General features: G+C 38.4%; 1 protein-coding gene across 1 annotated transcript in view; it reads right to left on the bottom strand.

The window, feature by feature from the left end:
• GTF2A1L (general transcription factor IIA subunit 1 like) overlaps window positions 1-19,585 on the bottom strand; it is a 70,792-nt gene that overhangs the window by 20,148 nt on the left and 31,059 nt on the right. The window contains 2 exon segments of the mRNA NM_001204847.2: window positions 312-401; window positions 2,060-2,320. Of these exon segments, the coding sequence (NP_001191776.1) occupies window positions 312-401; window positions 2,060-2,320 (351 nt within the window).

The raw sequence follows: 19,585 nt of genomic DNA on the forward strand, positions 1-19,585 counted from the left end.
GCCACTCATCATTTGATTTGCATGCCACATATTGTAGCAGCTGATTTACCTGCCATCTCATTATTCATCATTCTATTATTTCATTATAGAATGTTTCAGTAATGTCACCTCCTTATAACTAGGACTATTACTTCTTTGGTATCAACTAGATCACACAGCACAGTGTTAAACTCAAAATACACCCTCAAAACTTGCAGAATTAAATAGCTGTTTCAGGGGATATGTTACTCACCATTGTATTTGCCATCACTTTCCATATCTTTCTACTAAAGGTAATTAATAAGCCAAGGTCCAGTGGGTGAATACAGTACCTTATCATACTGACAGACAATTACATTATCCGTGTCAAACAGGTCTGGCACATCCTGCTCACTAACATCATCTCCGGAATTTAAAGGGTCCTAAAGATGAAAGATGATCACATTAAGGAATTTTGTGATGCTTCCAATTTTTTAAAGATAGAGATGTATAGAAATAAAGGAAGTAGAAGAGGCAAATTAGTATTGTTCTTAAAAGTCGAATACCCTGGGTTTGCACCCCAGCTTGGCAATTTAGTAATTACTGACCTTGGGCAAGTTACTAAAACTCCCCATATCTCAGAATTCTCATCCATGAAATGAGGATAGCAGTAAGATGCTTAGGACATGGGACTGTTAAATATAGCAAGGCAGGTAAAATTTACTAAGATACCTGTCACATATGTAAGCTCAAAGTGGTAACAAATACCACTTGCATGCTTAATTATTAATTCCACCCAGATTTCACTGCTTTTACTAGAATTTGGGCATATATTATATGCTTGTTCTAAATCGCCATCTTTAACCTCCACTTGCAGTCTCTCAACCTCACACTGTCTCCAATGAAGACCAACAAATAGGGGAGGGACTGTAGCACTGCTTGGGACACCTCATCCTACACTGGAATGCTAGTTCCAGTCCCAGTCACCCAGCTTCCTATCATTGTTCCTGGGAAGTCACTGCCACCTGTGTGGGAAAACCAGAAGGAATTCCAGGCTCCTATCTTTGGCCTGGCCCAGCCTCAGCTTTTGTGGGCATTTTGGGCATGAACTAGCAGATGGAATATCTGTTTCTCTCTTTCAAATAAAAACAAATGTAGAAAAAGTAAAGACACTAAAGCCAATAGGGATTTAAAAAGTAAGACTTATTTGTATGTTTAGATTCAAATTTTTATTCTTGAACTGTAATTTAAACTAGTATTAAGTATCTAGGAATCAGCTTCTATATTTGTTGGTAATTTTTTTTCTTTTTTTTTTCAAGATATATTTAATTACAGTAACACAGAGAAGGAGAGAGACAGATCAATCTCCCAACTACTGGTTCACTCCCCAAAAATCCACAACAGCTGGGGCTGAGCCAGGCCGAAGCCATGAGCCAGGAACCTAATATGGGTCTCCTACATAGGAGGTGGAGACTCAACTACTTGAGCCATCACGTACTGCCTCCCAGGAAACACATCAGCAGGAAGCTGAATTGGAAGCAGAGCCAAAACTTTAATCAGATACTCCAAAATGGGATGCAGGCATCCCAAGTGACAACTGCTGTGCCAAATGTCCATCAGTAAATCTCATTTAAAAACTAAAGACTGGAGCTGGTGTTGTGGCATAGCGGGTTCAGCCACTGCCTGGCACCCCGGCATCCCATATAGGCACAGTTTCAAGTCCCGGCTGCTCCACTTCTGATCCAGCTCCCTGCTATTGTGCCCGCAGAAAGCAACAGAGGATAACATAAGTCACTGGGTCCCTAAACTTATGTGGGAGACCAGAAAGAAGCTCATGGCTCCTGGCTTCAGATTGGCCCAGCCCCAGCCATTTTTGTGGCCATCTGGGAAGTGAACCAGTGGAAAGATCTCCATCTCTGCCCCTCTCTCTCTCTCTTCCTCTCCTTCTCTCTTTCTTACACTGATTTTCAAATAAATAAATCTTTTTTTAAAAAAAGACTAATGTGGGATTAATCTTAAGACTATTCCTCTTGGTTCTAAAACATACTAAATTGCAGTCATTATAAATGAAATGAAATAAGTCTCTGGTCAAGATCCTTACCTCTTCCACAGTGCCTATTTGGGAGTCTTCATTATCACTACTGTTTGCAGTTGAACCTTCATTTGATATGCTGTCAGCTTCTTCTTCAAGTACCTTCAGATCTCCTGCATCGATAATTCCTAGAAATTCACTCTCATCTACATCTCTTGAACCTCCTAGTTCTTCATTGGAAGATGCATCACCGGTCCCATCTATTTGAATTATTTCATTAGTATCATCATCGGTTTTATGAATGTTTAAATCCACCTGAGAATTAGATTCCTAACAAGAGAAAGAAAAGCAAAGTTCTTCAAGTCAAGAAAATTCTATAAAATACTGAATCGGAATGTAAAATTGGGCAAACTTTCCATAAGTGGTTGCACAAAACATATTTCTGCCTTAAAAAAGGTGTTCCCTAATTTTTTATTTTAAAACATACCTAGCATTTATATGTAGTATAGGAATAATTTATTATGAACAATCAAATCCATCTACAATCAAATACGGACAGCAAATGAGTTCATTGCTTTCAGGTAATATTTACAAGTTTTTGTATGTACCAGCTTAAATTTATATACACCTGTTGTGTTTTAACTATTTCCTTTAAATTTAAACAATAACTAAATAAAATAGGAAAGATAAGTGGCCTCATGCTTAACAAATACATTTTTTTAAAAAGTTATTCTAAGTGACATAAACCAAATACAAAGGAATAATTATTATGACTCTACTTATATGAGGTACTTAAAATAGGGAAATTCATGGAAACAAAGTAAATTAGAAGTTACCAGGGACATGGAGGCAGAGGAGAATGAAGAATTACTGTTTCTGTTTGAAATAATGAAAAACTTCTGGGAATGAAGAGTGACGAGGGTTTTACAACATTGTAAATTGAATCTACTCCATATCATTGGACAGTACACTTAAAATGGTTAAAATGGAGGCCAGCGTTGTGGTTGAGACACGGTTGAGCTACTGCTTCTAATCCAGCATCCCACATGGGCACTGGTTGATTCCTGGCTGTTCTACTTCTGATTCAGCTCCCTACTGATGCACCTGGGAAAGTATAGGAAGATGGCCCAAGTACTAGGATCCCTGCTGCCCATGTCGGGAAGAACTGGACAAAGTTCCACAAGTGGTCACTCCTGCCCAAGTCCCAGCCATTGTGACTATTTGAGGAGTGATCCAGTGGATGGAACATCTCTCTCTCTCTCTCTCTCTCATTCAAATAAATAAGTTTAACTGTTAAAAAGTTTAACAGCAAGCTTCATGTTAGCTTATTTTGCCATAATAGAAATAAAAAATGCAAAGGAAATTTAGTTATCACTTCTGGTCACATAAATAGCTATTATTTTTATCAATATTTTCATCCCTCAAAGCACCTGCCAAGTACTTTATGGGCATTTTATAATTTAAGTCTAATAGCAACACCTAATAGCCACATATAAGATACTGTTGCCCACCAAAATCACAAAGACAAAAAGAGGTAAAGCAAGATTCAAACCCAAGTTTGTGGAGACTATACTTTTCACTACCACACCATTCTACTCTCCCTTCCCTCCATTCATTACACACAGGTTAAAAACAAACTAAGTTTCCAGCTCCTTGACAGCAGATGATATTGTATGTTTTTAAAATATATTTCACAGAATTTATAGCAGAAGTTATTAACCTTTGGAAGAAGTTAGAGACCCCATCAAAACCTGGTCAAAATACTGGATACAACAGTGGAGTACACAGCACCACTGGTTGTCTTGGAAGTGTATACACAGGTTAACACATGCACTGAATGTAAAACAGATTATTTTAGCATTAAGGATGGGCAACAGGAGCAAGAACATGAGTTTGACAGGCACAAGTGGTGTTGATACAATAAAACACGTCTCAATGTATCAACTTAAGATACAACTTTAATACATGCAAATAATTATCTTATTGCCTGAGTAGAAAACTGCCCTTTTGGGATTCATATCTATATGAATATTTTCTAAAATGAATCCTCTCAAAGTATCCCCAAATAATCCTACATAGAAAAACTCAGATTATTAAGATAAAAGCATGTGTGTTTACAGTCAATTAACTTTTACAACATTGGAAGATTTCCTTCACAGATGGAACATAAGGAATCACACAAGTAAAAAAATTAATGGCAATGTGTTGAAAAGTGGAAATAAGTCCAAATTACAGGAATAATTTTATTGTGCCCAAAATTGAAGAAATCTTGGAGGTTAGACTACTTTCTATGGTATAAAAGCTAAAAATAATGTCACTACCATACTAAGAATATGGGGGAAAAAATCACAACCTTTCTTGAATCCATCAAATATCTTGGGTCACAGAACATTCGACCAGCCTGAAATCTAAGGAGATAAATCCATAGAAAGATGTAGGGACATATCTTTCTACCAGAATAGTAACACATATTTCCAAGTATAAATATTATTTGCCTCAGTCTCTCCTTTTATATATAAGATTTCTGATATTCAATCAAAAATAATACAAAAGGTAACAAAAATCATCAAGTAGCAAAGTAATCAAAAAAAACCAGACTTAGAGATGCTAAAATTGTCAGACTATGATTGTTAAGTTAGACGAACAATCCAGCAAAAAAGGCAGGCAACATGCATGAACAAATGAAGAATGTCGAGAGAGAGAGAAACTAAAAGTTAAATGGAAATTCCAGAAATAAAATTTTTACTTTGATATCATGGTTTCTATCTAAAGGGGGCCAGCACTGTGGCATAGCAGGTAAAGCCACCACCTGCAGTGCCAGCATCCCATATGGGTACTGGTTCGAGCCCCAGCCGCTCCACTTCCAATCCAGCTCTCTGCTATGGCCTGGGAAAGTAGTAGAAGATGGCCCAAGTCCTTGGGGCCCTGCACCGATGTGGAAGACCTGGAGGATGCTCCTGGCTCCTGGTTTAAGATCAGCATAGCTCCAGCCATTGCAGCCATTTGGGGAGTGAACCAGCAGATAGAAGTCCTCCCCCCCCCCCCTCTCTGCCTCTCCCTCTGTCTCTGTGTAAGTCTGACTTTTGAATAAATAATTTTTTTAGAAAATTCCATCTAAAGGAATAGTCAGTAGATGTGACACAGCCAAGGAAAGAATCAAAAGCATGCAGCCATTGGCGGGGCGGGTCGGGGGGGGGAGCCAATGTAATCCATAAGCTGTACTTTGGAAATCTATATTCGTTAAATAAAAGTTTAAAAAAAAAAAAGCATGCAGCAAAAAGAAAAAAAATAAACATATAGAAAACATTTGACAAATACTTTAATGACTACACTATATTAAATATAAATGGTCTAAACATAACAAAAAGATAAAAATCATAAACTAGGTTAAATTAGCAATACCCAATCATGTGCTGTGTACTAGAAACCCATTTTAACCATAATGACAGAGATAGGTTAAAAGAAAATGAACAGAGGTGAATGCTGTAGCATAGTGAACTGAACTGCTAATAGAGACACCTACATCTCCTATCACAGTGCCTGGTTCAAGTCCCAGCTATTCCATTCTTCTGATTCAGCTTCTTGCTAACTCACCTTGGAGGCAGTGGATGAAGACCCACTACTTGGGTTCCTGCCACCCAACCACATAGGAGAGATGGAGTCCTGGCTTCGGCCAGGCCTAGCCTTAGTAGTTGTGGCCATTTGAGGAGTGAATCCATGGATGGGTAGTTCCCTTCTTTGTCCCTTTTAACAGTGTTTGTGTTAAAATCTATTTTGTCTGATATTAAGATGGAACTCAGGAGTGACTCAGCTTAGTGACAGTCTAAGAATGTCAAGGATTAACCTTTTTCACCTCTCCAACAACCTTGGTCAGACAGCAGGGAATCACAGGACTATTTCTTACTTCTCAGTGTCAGGTTGATAGAGCCCAAAACTGAGCAGATTGTGAAGGCCCCCATCCCTAGGCCAGTGCTTGTAGATGGAGCCTCTATAATTACCCTTGTGTTAGGCAGAGACCTGAACACTTGTGGGATATTTTTGTTTCAGCATATACCATCACCATGTGGGCCTGGCATCTGCTCCTGAGATAACACAGGGTGTAGTTAACAGTGAGACTCAGGTGTAACTTACCTTGTACCTGACTGGGAAGCTAATGAGTTGCCTCTATCACCCTTCTTCCCGCCATGGGCAGACAACAAGGAACCACAAAACTGTTTCTAGGACTCAGCACACTAGGCTGGCAAAACCCAACACTGGGCAGATCCTAACAATCCTTGTCCCAAGGCCGCTATCTGCAGATGGAGTCTCTGATTCAGTGCCAAATGAAGTTCCATGATCCTAGCTGATCAGTTTCATGTACCACCCAGCATCACTAGTGACTGGTAGAAGAGGCCTTGAGTTGTGAGTCCACTTTAACAGCAGACAGACAGACCACAATAGAGTGGGCTTTGGTCCTACCTCCCAGGTTAGATGCTCCAGGAATTATAAGCACTGTGGCATTGGTGGCCATAGGACTAGGAATCTGGACATAACCCAGCCCAACTTGTAGCCTTTTATACATGATTTCACAATTAATTCCATATGACACACCAACTGTGAGACAAACCTGAGACTGAGATTTATTTTAGGACTGAAACAGTGACACACACCAACACCAGACCTGTAACAAACCTTGCCGACTTTGGATGCCATCTAGTTCTGAATTAGCAGAAGTGTCCACAAGCTCAGAGAAAATAAGCCATCTATTTTAAATTTCTCAAAGTACAGCCACAAAGTCAGATTCAAAAATGGAAAAATACTACTGTTATGTACATGATATCATATGCCAAAAGATGTTAAGAACTCTCAAGATTCACCTAACACAACAAAATGCCAAAATCCAATCACACAGGGAATTGACATTTTAAATGCTTAGATGAAGAATTTAAAACAGCTGTTTTAAGGAAACTGAATGAACTTCAAGAGAACACAAACAGCTAAATACTTTAACAGAGAGACCTGACACAGAAATAGAAACAATTTATTTAAACCAACAAATTCTTCTAAAATTATTCTATATGAAATTTAAAATGCAATGGAAGGGAACAACAGCAGAGCAGACCTAACAGAAGAATGGATCAGCGAGCTCAAACATAGGATATTTGAAAATGTACAGGAGAAAAACAAAACAAAACATCAAGAGGACTAAAGAAAACTTACAGGAACTATGGAACTACATGTGAAGAACAAATATCCAACTTACTGAGGTTCAAGAGGGACCTGAGAAAGTCAAAACAATATAAAGCATATTCAAAGAAATAATAACTAAAAAGCTTCACAATCCCAGAGAAAGATGCAACTATCCAGGTACAAATGAAGGTCAAAGATCATCAATTAGACCCCTACCTTACACAAAAATGCACTCAAATTGGATCGAAGAACTAAATCTATGACCCAAACCCTCAAATTACTAGGGAACATTGGAGAAACTGCAAGACATTGGCATAGGCAAAGACTTCTTAGAAAAGACCCCAGAAGCACAATCAAAGCCAAAATTGACAAATGGAATTACATCAAGCTGAGAAGCTTCTGCACTGCAAAAGAAACACTCAGCAAAGTGAAGAGGAAACTGACAGAATGAGAGAAAACATTTGCAAACCGTGTAACTGATAAAGGCTTAACATCCAGAGTCTATAAAGAGCTCAAGAAACTCAACAACAAGACAATCCAGTTAAGAAATGGGCAAAGGACTTGAACAGGCATTTTTCAAGAGAGGAAATTCAAATGGCCAACAGACACTTGAGAAAATGCACAGGATCACTAGCCATCAGGAAAATGCAAATCAAAACCACAATGCAGTTTCACCTCACTCCAGTTAGAAAGGCTCTCATACAGAAATTAACAAAGGACAAATGCTGCCAAAGATGTGGGGGAAAAGGTACCCTGGTCCACTGTTGGTGGAAATGTACACTGGTACAGCCACTGTGGAAGACAGTATGGAGATACCTCAGAAATCTAAATACAGACCTACTATATGAGCTGGCCTTCCCATTCCTGGGAATTCACCCAAACCAAAACAAATCAGCATATGAAAGAGTTATCTGTATCCCATGCTCATTGCAGCACAGTAGCTAAGGTATGGAATCAACCCAGATGCATCAACTATTGACTGAATAAAGAAATTAAATATACACTATGGAGTACTATTCAGCTATAAAAAATGAAATCCTGTCTTTTGCAACAAGATGACACCACTGGAAACCATTATACTTAGTGAAATAAGCAAGTCCTCAAAAGAGATATCATGTTTTCCCTATCTTAGGTAACTAAGAGTGTATCTAAAGTGTAATGTATTGAAGTGAAATGGACATTTTTAGTTTTGATGGTTGTTTACAGCCTGTGTCTTCCAGTGAGGAACAGTGATTTTTTTTTCTTCATACTATTTGTTGAACTCTTTTATTTAATGTAGGTAATCATTTAGTAAATTGAGTATATACAATCATTAAGTAAACTGAAAATAGATCTTTGTAAAAATTAAGAGTAGGAATGGGAGAGGGGAGGAAAAAGGGTTAGAACATGAGCAGGAAGAAGGGTAGGGTTGGAATACCACTATGTTCCTATATCTGTATATATGAAATACATGAAACTTGTAAAACTTAAATAAAAATTTTTAATAAAAAGATCATCAACTAGATTCTACTTGACAAAGTCTACCCCAAGACATATTATAATACAGCTCTTCAAGATTAAAGACAGAAGATTCTCAAAGCTGCAGGAGAAAAGAAACACATAATACACAAACAGGTTATGTGCAGACTTCTCAAATACAACCTTACAGGCCAATAGGGAATGGGATGAGACTTTTACAGTACTGAAGAAAAAATTCTGCTAGCCAAGAATACTATACATAGCAAAGCTTTCCTCTACCTGAGGGAGAAACAAAAGAGATTACCAAACAAAAAGTGAAATAATTTGTCACCACTAGACCTGTCTTACAAGAACCGCTAAAGGCAGTACTTAAAACTAATAGCGATGCAAACAAGTAAAAATAAATAATCAAAAAGAAGAAAACTCACAGGTAAGACTATAAATTCATAGTATTTTAATATTAAACATTGTGCCTAAACCACACACATCTTTAATAAAGACCAAAAAATTAAAAACAGTGACATAAATAGGTTCATAGACATGCAATACACAGAGATAAAATGGCACATCAAATATTCAAAATGGTTGATGGACTATAAGTATAAAATTATTATTATGTTTTAACTATTTTTCCCTTTTCCTATATTTTTATCAATATCAAATGGCTGTCTTTTCAAATTAGTTTTTTATAACAAAATGTTTTTTGTAAGCCTTATGGTAACTACAAAGCAAAAATATAACAGGCTTACCAAAAATAAAAAGCAATCAAAGCACAGTACTAAAAAAAAAAAAAATCAGTTAACCACAAGGGAAGATTATAAGAGAGGGAGAAAGAAAAAAACTACGGTGAAATTAGAAAACAAGTATCAAAATGGCAATAGTTAGCATGTACCTATCAATAACTATCTTTACTGTAAGTGGAATAAATTCTGCAAGAGATGTAGAGAGACTGAATGAGTAAATAAAATAAGACCCAATCATATGCTGCTTTTAACAAACTAACATCACTATAAGGACACACATGGACTGAAAGTAAAAGGATGGAACAAGGAATTCCATGCAAACTCAAAAGAGAGAAGAGTAGCCACACTAATATCAGATAAAATATTTTAAATAAAAAAATAAAATTAAAAAATATTTTAAATAAAAAGAAACAAAGAAGGTCATTATACCAGAATAAAGGGTCAATTAGGCAGAGGAAATAACACTTGTATATACATATGATATCAGAGCACCCAAATACATAGAGCAAATATTAGATCTAAAAGAGAGACAGACTCCAATACTCTAACAGTAGGGGACTGTAACATTCCCTTTCAGAAACCAGATTCGGGGCTGGCACTATGGCAGAGCAGGTTAAAACCCCAGCCTGCAGTGCTAGTATCCTATATGGGCACCAATTTGAGCCCCAGCTGCTCCACTTAAGATCCAGCTCCCTGTTAACGCATCTGGGAAAGCAGTGGTAGATGGCCCAACTGCTTGGGACCCTGCACCCACGTGAGAGATCCGAAAGAAGCTCCTGGTTCCTAGCTTTGGATTGGCTCAGCTCCAGCAGTTGCACCCATTTTGGGAGTGAACCAGTGGATGGAAGACCTCTTTCTGCCTCTACCTCTTTCTGTAACTCTATCTTTCAAATAAATAAATCTTTTTTTTTCTTTTTCTTTCTTTTTAAACTTTTATTTAATGAATATAAATTTCCAAAGTACAGCTTATGGATTACAATCGTTTCCCCCCCATAACGTCCCTCCCACCCGCAACCCTCCCGTTTCCCACTCCCTCTCCCCTTCCATTCACATCAAGATTCATTTTCGATTCTCTTTATATACAGAATATCAGTTAAATCTTTAAAAAAAAAAAAAAAAAGAAGGAACTCATCCAGATTTCCAGAGAGAAAATCAAGAGACAGAAGATTAAATCATATCCTCGAGCAACTGGAGCTAACAGACATCTACACAATGTCCCATCTAACAGATGCAGAATACACAATCTTCCCAACAATGTAGTCCATATAATAGGACACAAAATATGTCTCAACATATTTTAAAGAGTAGAAACCATGCTTAATACCTTTTCAGATGACAAGTGTAATGAAATTAGAAACAACAAAAGACTTTAGAAAATAGATACACGGAAATTAAACAATTTACTCCTGAATAATGGAACAAGGAAGAAATTAAGATTAAAATTTTTCTTGGGGCTGGCACTGAGCTGCCACCTGCATTGCCAGCATCCCAAATGGGTGCTGGTTCGTGTTCCAGCTACTGCACTTCCAATCCAGCTCTCTACTAAGGGCCTGAGAGAAGCAGCAGAAGATGGCCTAAGTGCATGGGCCCTTGTTACCCACATGGGAGACCTGGAAAAAGCTTCTGGCTTCAGCCTGGCCCAGCCCTGGCCATTGTGGCCATCATAAGAAGTGACCCAGAGGATGGAAAAATCTCTCTCCCCACCTCTATTTCTCATTGTAACTCTTTCAAACACATAAGTAAGCTTTTTAAAAAAAAAATGTCTTGATGGCCAGCGCCACAGCTCAATAGGCTAATCCTCCGCCTGCGGCACCGGCACCCCAGGTTCTAGTCCCATTTGGGGCGCCGGATTCTGTCCCGGTCGCTCCTCTTCCTGTCCAGCTCTCTGCTGTGGTTGGGGAGTGCAGTGGAGGATGGCCCAGGTGCTTGGGCCCTGCACCCACATGGGAGACCAGGAGAAGCACCTGGCTCCTGGCTTTGGATCGGCATGGTGCACCGGCCACAGCAGCCATTGAGGGGTGAACCAACAGAAAAAGGAAGACCTTTCTCTTTCTCACTGTCCACTCTGCTTGTCAAAAAAAAAAAAAAAAGAATATGCTTTAGAGAAAGGACAGTCCCCGGTTGCCCCTCTTCCAGGCCAGCTCTCTGCTGTGGCCAGGGAGTGCAGTGGAGGATGGCCCAAGTCCTTGGGCCCTGCACCCACATGGGAGACCAGGAGAAGCACCTGGCTCCTGCCTTCGGATCAGCGCTATGCGCCGGTCACAGCGCGCTGGCCACGACAGCCATTGGAGAGTGAACCAACGGCAAAAAGGAAGACCTTTCTCTCTGTCTCTCTCTCAAGTCCACTCTACCTGTCAAAAAAAAAAAAAAAAAAAAAAAAAAAAAAGGACAGTCTCTTCAATAAACAGTGCTAGGAGAATTATACATCCAAATGCAGAATTTTCTCACTATGTATAAAAATCAACTCCAAATGCATCAAATGCCTAAATGGAAGATTTGAAACTCTGAAGCTAATAGAAGAAAACAGGGGAAATCTTCAGGATATTGGAATAAGCAAGAATTTTTTTAAATTAGACACCAAAAGCACTGCAAAAAAAAAAAAAGTAAAATTAGACAAATGGAATTTCATCAAAAAAGCTTATTCAAAGCAAAGGAAACAACCAACAGAATGAAAAAAACATCCTAAAAAATGGGAGAAAATATTTTCCACTAGATGTCTGACAAGGTAGGTTAATAACCAGAATACTCAAACAACTCAGTATCAAAAAAGAAGCCAATTTAAAAATGGGCAGTAGATCCAAACATATTTCTCAGAGGAAGACATATAATCAACAGATATATGAAAAAATGCTGAGCACAGATCATTAGGAAATTGCAAACAAAAACCATAATGAAATATCAAATCACTCCAGTTACACTGTGACCAGAAAGACAAAAAGTAACAAGTGTTGGTGAGGTTGTGGGAAAAAGGAAACACTTGCATGTATTGGTGAGATAAGAATTTAGTACAGCCATTGTGGAAAAGAATATGGAGGTCCATCATAAAATTAAAAAATAGAAGTACCATATTAACTAGCAATCCCACTAGTAGTATATATCCAAAGTAAATGAAATCATTCTATCAAAGAGACATCTGTACTCCCATGTTTCTTGTAGCACTATTCACAATGTCCATCAACTGATGAGTGGACAAAGAAAATGTGGTACAAATGCACAATGGAATACTATCCAGTTACTAAAAAAATAAATAAAAAGATGACATCTTGTTCTTTGCAACAACATGAATGGAACTGGAGGTGATCATGTTAAGTGAACTGAGGCAAGCACAGCGTGACTAAAACCACAGGATCTCTTAATAGTTGCTAAAGGATACAGAGGGAACGAGGAGAGGGAGTTGGAAAAAGGTTGATTAATAGGTGCTAATACTTAGACAGGAATGAAAAGTTTAGTGTTCTATTGCACAGTGGGGTGACTATTAGATATTAATCATGTTCTGCATATTTTTCCCCAAAAGACTAGAAGAAAGGATTTTGAATATTTTCAACATAAATGTTAAATATTTTATGATATAAATGTATACACAAATTAGACATTATACAATATATCCATGTACCAAAACATTACATGGTACCCTATAAACACATATAATTTTATGTGCCAATTAAATATTTTTAAATTTTTTAAGAATAATTAAACATTCAACAGCAGTTCATGATTTTAAAAAACCCTTTGCAGAGTATGTTAAAACAAATTTTCTCTAGCTGATGAACCACATCTATAGAAAAACCTATTGCTAACACAGTGCTTAACAATGGAGCCAGTGCTGCGGCATAGACGGTTAAGCCTTTGTCTGCAGAGCCAGCATACCATGCAGGTGTTAGTTCAGTCCTGGCTGCGACACGCCTGATCCAGCTCCCTGATAATGTTACTGGGAAAGCAGTGGAAGATGGCCCAAGTACCTAGGCCCCTGCACCCACATGGGAGACCAGGAATAAGCTCCTGGCTCCTGGCTGCAGCCTGGCCCAACCCTGGCCATTTCAGCCATTTGTGGAGTGAACCAGCGAATGGAAGATATCTATTTCTGCTTTAAAAATGAATAATATAAAAATACTTAATGATGAAAGACTAAATGCTTTACCGTAAGATCAAAGGCAAGATATCTGCTGTCAGAACTCCTTTTTAATTTTCTACTGTAGTTCTTAATCAGTGCAAGAGGCAAGAAAAAAAAATATTGACTTGGAAGAAATAAATTTATTCTAATCCCAAAAACAGATGATTGCCTACCTAACACAATGCCAAGAACTATAAAAAATAACTACCAAAACTAAACACTGGGCTTCACAAAGTCACAGGATATAAGGTCAATTTAGAAAACTCCAATTTGTGTGTTTATGGCATCAATAATTTAGAAAGTGATGTTTTAGACCAGTATCACCTATAGCAGCAAGAGAAAAACAATTCATCCAGATCCAAAGTAAGTAAATCTTAAAAAAATAATAATACAAGGGCCTGTATTATTGTGTAGCAGGTTTCGCTTCCACCTGTGAAGCTGGCATCACATATGGGCATCAGTTAAACACTCCGCTGCTCCACTTCTGATCCAGCTCCCTGCTAATGTGCCTGGGAAACAGTGGAAGATGGCCCAAGAGCTTGAGACCCTGCACCCATGTGGGAGACCAAGAAGAAGCTCCTGACCATCCTGGCCCAGTGCTGGCTGTTGCAGACATTTGGGGAACAAATCGAAGATCCCTCTCTCTCTGACCTCCTAATTTTAAGATTTACTTATTTATTTGAAAGTCAGAGCTACACAGATAGAGGAGAGGCAGAGAGACACAGAGAGGTCCTTCATCCGATGGTTCACTCCCCAATTGGCCGTAATGGCCAGAGCTGTGCCAGGAGCTTCCTCCGGGTCTCCCACGCGGGTACAGGGCCCCAAGGACTTGGGCCATCTTCCACTGCTTTCTTAGGCCACAGCAGAAAACTGGAATGGAAGTGGAGCAGCTGGGTCTCAAACCAGTGCCCATATGGGATGCTGGCACCCCAGGCCAGGGCGTTAACCTGCTGTGTCACAGTGCTGGCCCCTCACCTCCTAACTCTTTCAAATAAATTTTAAGAATCTTTTAAAAAAAATTCAAAAGAGAATACTACAAACACTTGTATGCAACAAAATGTATAACTTAGATGAAATGGAGAAAACCCTGGAAAGACAAACTACTAACAATAAATCATGAAGAAACAAAAATCTGGACAGGTAATCTAACTAGTAAGGCAACTGAATTAGCAATCAAAAACCTCCCTACAAATAAAAACCCAGAACCAGACAGCTTCACTGGAGAACTGTATCAAACATTTTTAAAAGAACACTGATCCGGCCAGCGCCGTGGCTCACTAGGCTAATCCTCCGCCTAGCGGCGCCGGCACACCGGGTTCTAGTCCCGGTCGGGGCGCCGGATTCTGTCCCGGTTGCCCCTCTTCCAGGCCAGCCCTCTGCTGTGGCCAGGGAGTGCAGTGGAGGATGGCCCAGGTGCTTGGGCCCTGCACCCCATGGGAGACCAGGAAAAGCACCTGGCTCCTGGCTCCTGCCATCAGATCAGCGTGGTGCGCCGGCCGCAGCGCGCCGGCCTCGGCGGCCATTGGAGGGTGAACCAACGGCAAAGGAAGACCTTTCTCTCTGTCTCTCTCTCTCACTGTCCACTCTGCCTGTCAAAAAAAACCACTGATCCTCCTCACACTCTCCTGAAAAACTGAAGAGAAATGATCACCTCCAAACTCATTTTACTAGGCCAGCATTACCCTAATTCCAAACCTAGGCAAAAACATTACAAGAAAAACTACAAACCAACATCCCTGATGAGTAATAATGCAAAAATCCTCAACAAAAAACTACTAAGAAAATTCAACAGTACATTATAAGGAATCCACACCATGAACAAATGAAACTTATCCCTGTGATGAAAGAATGGTTCAAAAAGCAATCATATGTAACACTGAAATCTTTGAAGCTTTTCTCTAACATTAGAAATACAGCAAGGATGTCTGCTTTGAACACTTCTATTCACCACAGTACTATAAGTTCTAGTTAGAACAAGTAGGCAGGAAAAAAAAACCTCCAAATTGGAAGTAAAATAGTAAAATTATTGCTATTCACAGATTACATGATTTCATATGTAGAAAACCCTCAAGATTTTACAGACATACACAAAGTCTAGAATAAATCAATTCTGCAAATTTATAGGATATAAAATTAATACACAAAATATAGTCACATTTCTATACATCAACAATTAACCTAAAACTGAAATTAGGAAAACAATTTCCTTTACATTAGCATTGAAAAGAAGACAACACTTACAAGGAGGCAAAAGACTTGATACTGAAAACTACAAAATGTTGCCATAAGAAATTAAAGACATAAATAAAAAGACATACCAAGTTCATTAGAAGACTTAATACCCATAAGATGTCAATACCACCCAGAACCATCTAAATAGCTCATGCAATTCCTATCAAAATTCCAAGAGTATTTACAGAAATGGAAAAATACATGCTAAAATTTATACAAAGTTTCAAGGGACCCCAACTGTCCACTCTGCCTGTCAAAAAAATAAAAAAATTAAAAAAAAAAACAATTTTGTAAAAGAAAAATTAAGCAGAGGTCTTACACTTCCCAATTTCAAAACTATAAAACTACAATAATGAAAACAGTATAGCCGGCGCCGTGGCTCAATAGGCTAATCCTCCGCCTTGCGGCGCTGGCACACCGGGTTCTAGTCCCGGTCGGGGCGCCGGATTCTGTCCCGGTTGCCCCTCTTCCAGGCCAGCTCTCTGCTATGGCCTGGGAGTGCAGTGGAGGATGGCCCAAGTGCTTGGGCCCTGCACCCCATGGGAGACCAGGATAAGTACCTGGCTCCTGCCATCGGATCAGCACGGTGCCATTAGAGGGTGAACCAATGGCAAAAGGAAGACCTTTCTCTCTGTCTCTCTCACTGTCTACTCTGCCTGTCAAAAAGGGGAAAAAAAAAAAAAAAGAAAAGAAAAGAAAAGAAAAGAAAAGAAAAGAAAACAGTATAGTACTGGCCCAAAAGCAGACATACAGACCAATGTAACATAGACCCCAGAAATAAACTGTCATATATATGGTCAAGACCATTCAACGCGGGAATTGATAGTTAACCAATACTGCTGGGAAAACTAGTATCCACATGCAAAGAACTAAGCTGGACCTTTATGTATATACTATATACAAAATCTAACTCAAAACAGATCAAAAGACTAAACAGAAGCGCTAAACTGTAAAACTGTTAGAAGAAAATTCAGGGGGAAACCTCCATGACTGGATTTCACAGTGATTTCTTGACTATGACATCAAAAAGTATAGGCAACAAAAGGGGAAAAAAGTAACAGAAAAAATAGATTTGTCAAAATTATAAACTTTCGTGCTTCAAAAGACACTCTCAACAGAGTGGAAAGGCAACCCATGGAATGAAAATGACTTGTAAATCATGTTAATATTTCAATATATTAAGAACTACACTTCAACCACAAAAAAATAAAAGTCCAATGAATGCACAAATGAGCTGATTAGATATTTCTCCAAAAATGAGATATGAATGGCCAGTAGGTTCATAAAAAGATGTTAAACAATAGTAAATGCCTGTCAATACCCTGAAACACAACTTAAAATCTATTAGAACAGCAATTTTTTGAAAAAAATCAGAAAATACGTCTTGGCATAGATGTGGAAAAATTGGAATCTTTGTGCACTGCTGGTGGGAATGTAAAATGGTACAGCCTCTGTGGAAAGCAGTATGGCAGTTTCTAATAAAATAAACTAGAACTGCCATGTGAACTTCCACTTCTGAATGTACTTGTATAGCCAAAAGAAAACAGGAACTCAGAGATATTCATGCATCATATTTATAGACGCATTATTCTCAGTAGTCAAAAAGTAGAAACAACCCTGAAGTGTCCATAGACAGACAAAGAATTTAAAAAAAGAAAAACTGTGGTATAGACATACAATGGGTTATTACTCAGCCTCAAAAGAGAGGAAAATTTTGACACATGCTACAAGATATATGAACCTTGAAGACATCACACTAAATGAAAAGGTCCTAAAGGGCAAATACTGTCTCATTCCACTTACACAAGGTAGTCAAACTCAAAGTGACAGAAAATAGAATGACGGCTGCCAGGTACTGGGGCAAGTGAGAAAGGGAGAATTTTGTTTAATGAGCAGGGAGTCTGAGCTTGGGAAGATGAAAAATTTCGAGAGATAAGTGGTGGAAATGGCTGCACAGTGTGAATGTACTTACCTCACTGACCTATACAGCTAAAAATGGTTAAAATGACAAATGCTTATGCTATATATTTTTTATCACATGGTAAAAATAGAACAGGAAAAATCAATGGTGATAACATACTGTCAAGTAAATGGTGAAACTGACAGAGTACTGGTAGCAACATTGATACCACAACTGGCACAATCTCTTTTGGAAATATTCTGGGAATATATTTCAAGTACCTCAGAAATGTTTATGGTTTTTCTTTAATAATCCAACCTTTTAAAAAAGTATCTTAAAAACAATGCAAATGAAGTTTAAAATAGCATAAAGATGTTTTATGTTTTTAAAGCACCATTTAAAATGGCACGCAAAACCATGAACTATGTACCTAAAAATATAACAGAATATATGCAATATGTGTATGATGAAAACTAGAAAATATTAGTGAAAAAGCCAAAGACTCAATATTTCATCTAGATTCAACACAACTCAAATCCTAGCAACTTCTTTTAGAAAATGACAAGCTCATTCCAACAGCTACATGGAAACACAAAGTGACCTTAAGAGCAACAATTTTGAAAATGAAGAACAAATTTGAGACTCACACTTTCTTAATGTCCAGACTTCCTATGAACCTACCACAATCAAGACAGGGTAGTACTTGTGAAAAGAAATGCAAGCCAATGTGTGTATCTGTGTGTGTGTGTGTGTGTGTGTGTGTGTGATGGAGATCAGGGAGGGGAGGCAGGAAGTAGGGTTAGGCAACTGGCTCAGCAGTTAAATTGACATTTGGGATACCAAATCCCTATCAGCATGCCTGACTCAAGTTCCAGCTCTTCTACCTTCTGATCCAACTTCCTGCTAATTTGCATCCTGGGAGGTGGCAAATAAAAATAAAAAAAATGGCTCAAGTATTTGAGTCCCTGCCACCCACATGGGGGATCCAGGTTGAGTTCCAGGCTCCTGACTTCAGCCTGGCCGAGCCCTGGATGTTGCAGGCAGTTAGGGTAAGCAGCAGCACATGGAAGATTTCTGTTTCTGTCTGTCTCTTCCTCTGCCTTTCAAATAAAAAAATTTTAATTTTGTTTCCTTATTAAAAAAAATACAGATTACTGAAACAAAATGAATGTCCAGAAATAAATCAATACAGATAGTGACTGACGTTCATTAAAGATGAACTGCTTTACATACTTAACATGTTTTAGACAACTCAATAAACACTGAACAGTCTTTAACAGCTAAGGCTAAAACAACCACTCATATGAAAAACAAACAAGCAAATAAAAAAACCAATGAACCTACATCCTAACCTTGCACCAAATACAAAAAGGAATCCAGAATAGACCGCAGACCTAAGTGTCAAGCCTGCAACTGTGAAATAGTTACACAAAAAAAAATTAGAAAAAAATGTTTTCAACCTTCGTTAGGTAAGATACATAAAAGTAATACACTGGAGTTCATCAAAATCACAAAGTGCTCTCTAAAAGACAGTGTCAAACAGCAAAGTGTGAGGCAACTACAAATCTTATATGGTTTTGGAACAAAAACAAAATCTACCCCATATGCTGGTTGAAATAGTTACATTAGAAATGAGTTTGACAGTTTCTCATAGACACATATCATATGATCGAACAATCTCACTCATAGGTAGCTACTCAAAAAGGGTACACATGTACATGCACACGTACACACCCTGCATATAAATATTTTCCGGGTCTTTATTCACAAAAGCCAAAAAGTACTAACAACCCAAATGTCCAACTGGTAAGCAAACTGTGGTCCATTCACATAATGAAACATACTGATACATGCAACAATATGAATGAATCCCAAATACCTTATACAAAAGCTAAATACTGCATAGTTGTATTTGCCTGAAAGTCTGAGAAAGGTAAATGTGTACCAAAAGAAAATATCAGTGATGGCTAGGGACGGGGGAT

This window comes from Oryctolagus cuniculus, chromosome 2 (assembly GCF_051225735.1).
Source record: "Oryctolagus cuniculus isolate XC-2025 breed Fujian yellow rabbit chromosome 2, ASM5122573v1, whole genome shotgun sequence".
NCBI lineage: Eukaryota > Metazoa > Chordata > Mammalia > Lagomorpha > Leporidae > Oryctolagus > Oryctolagus cuniculus.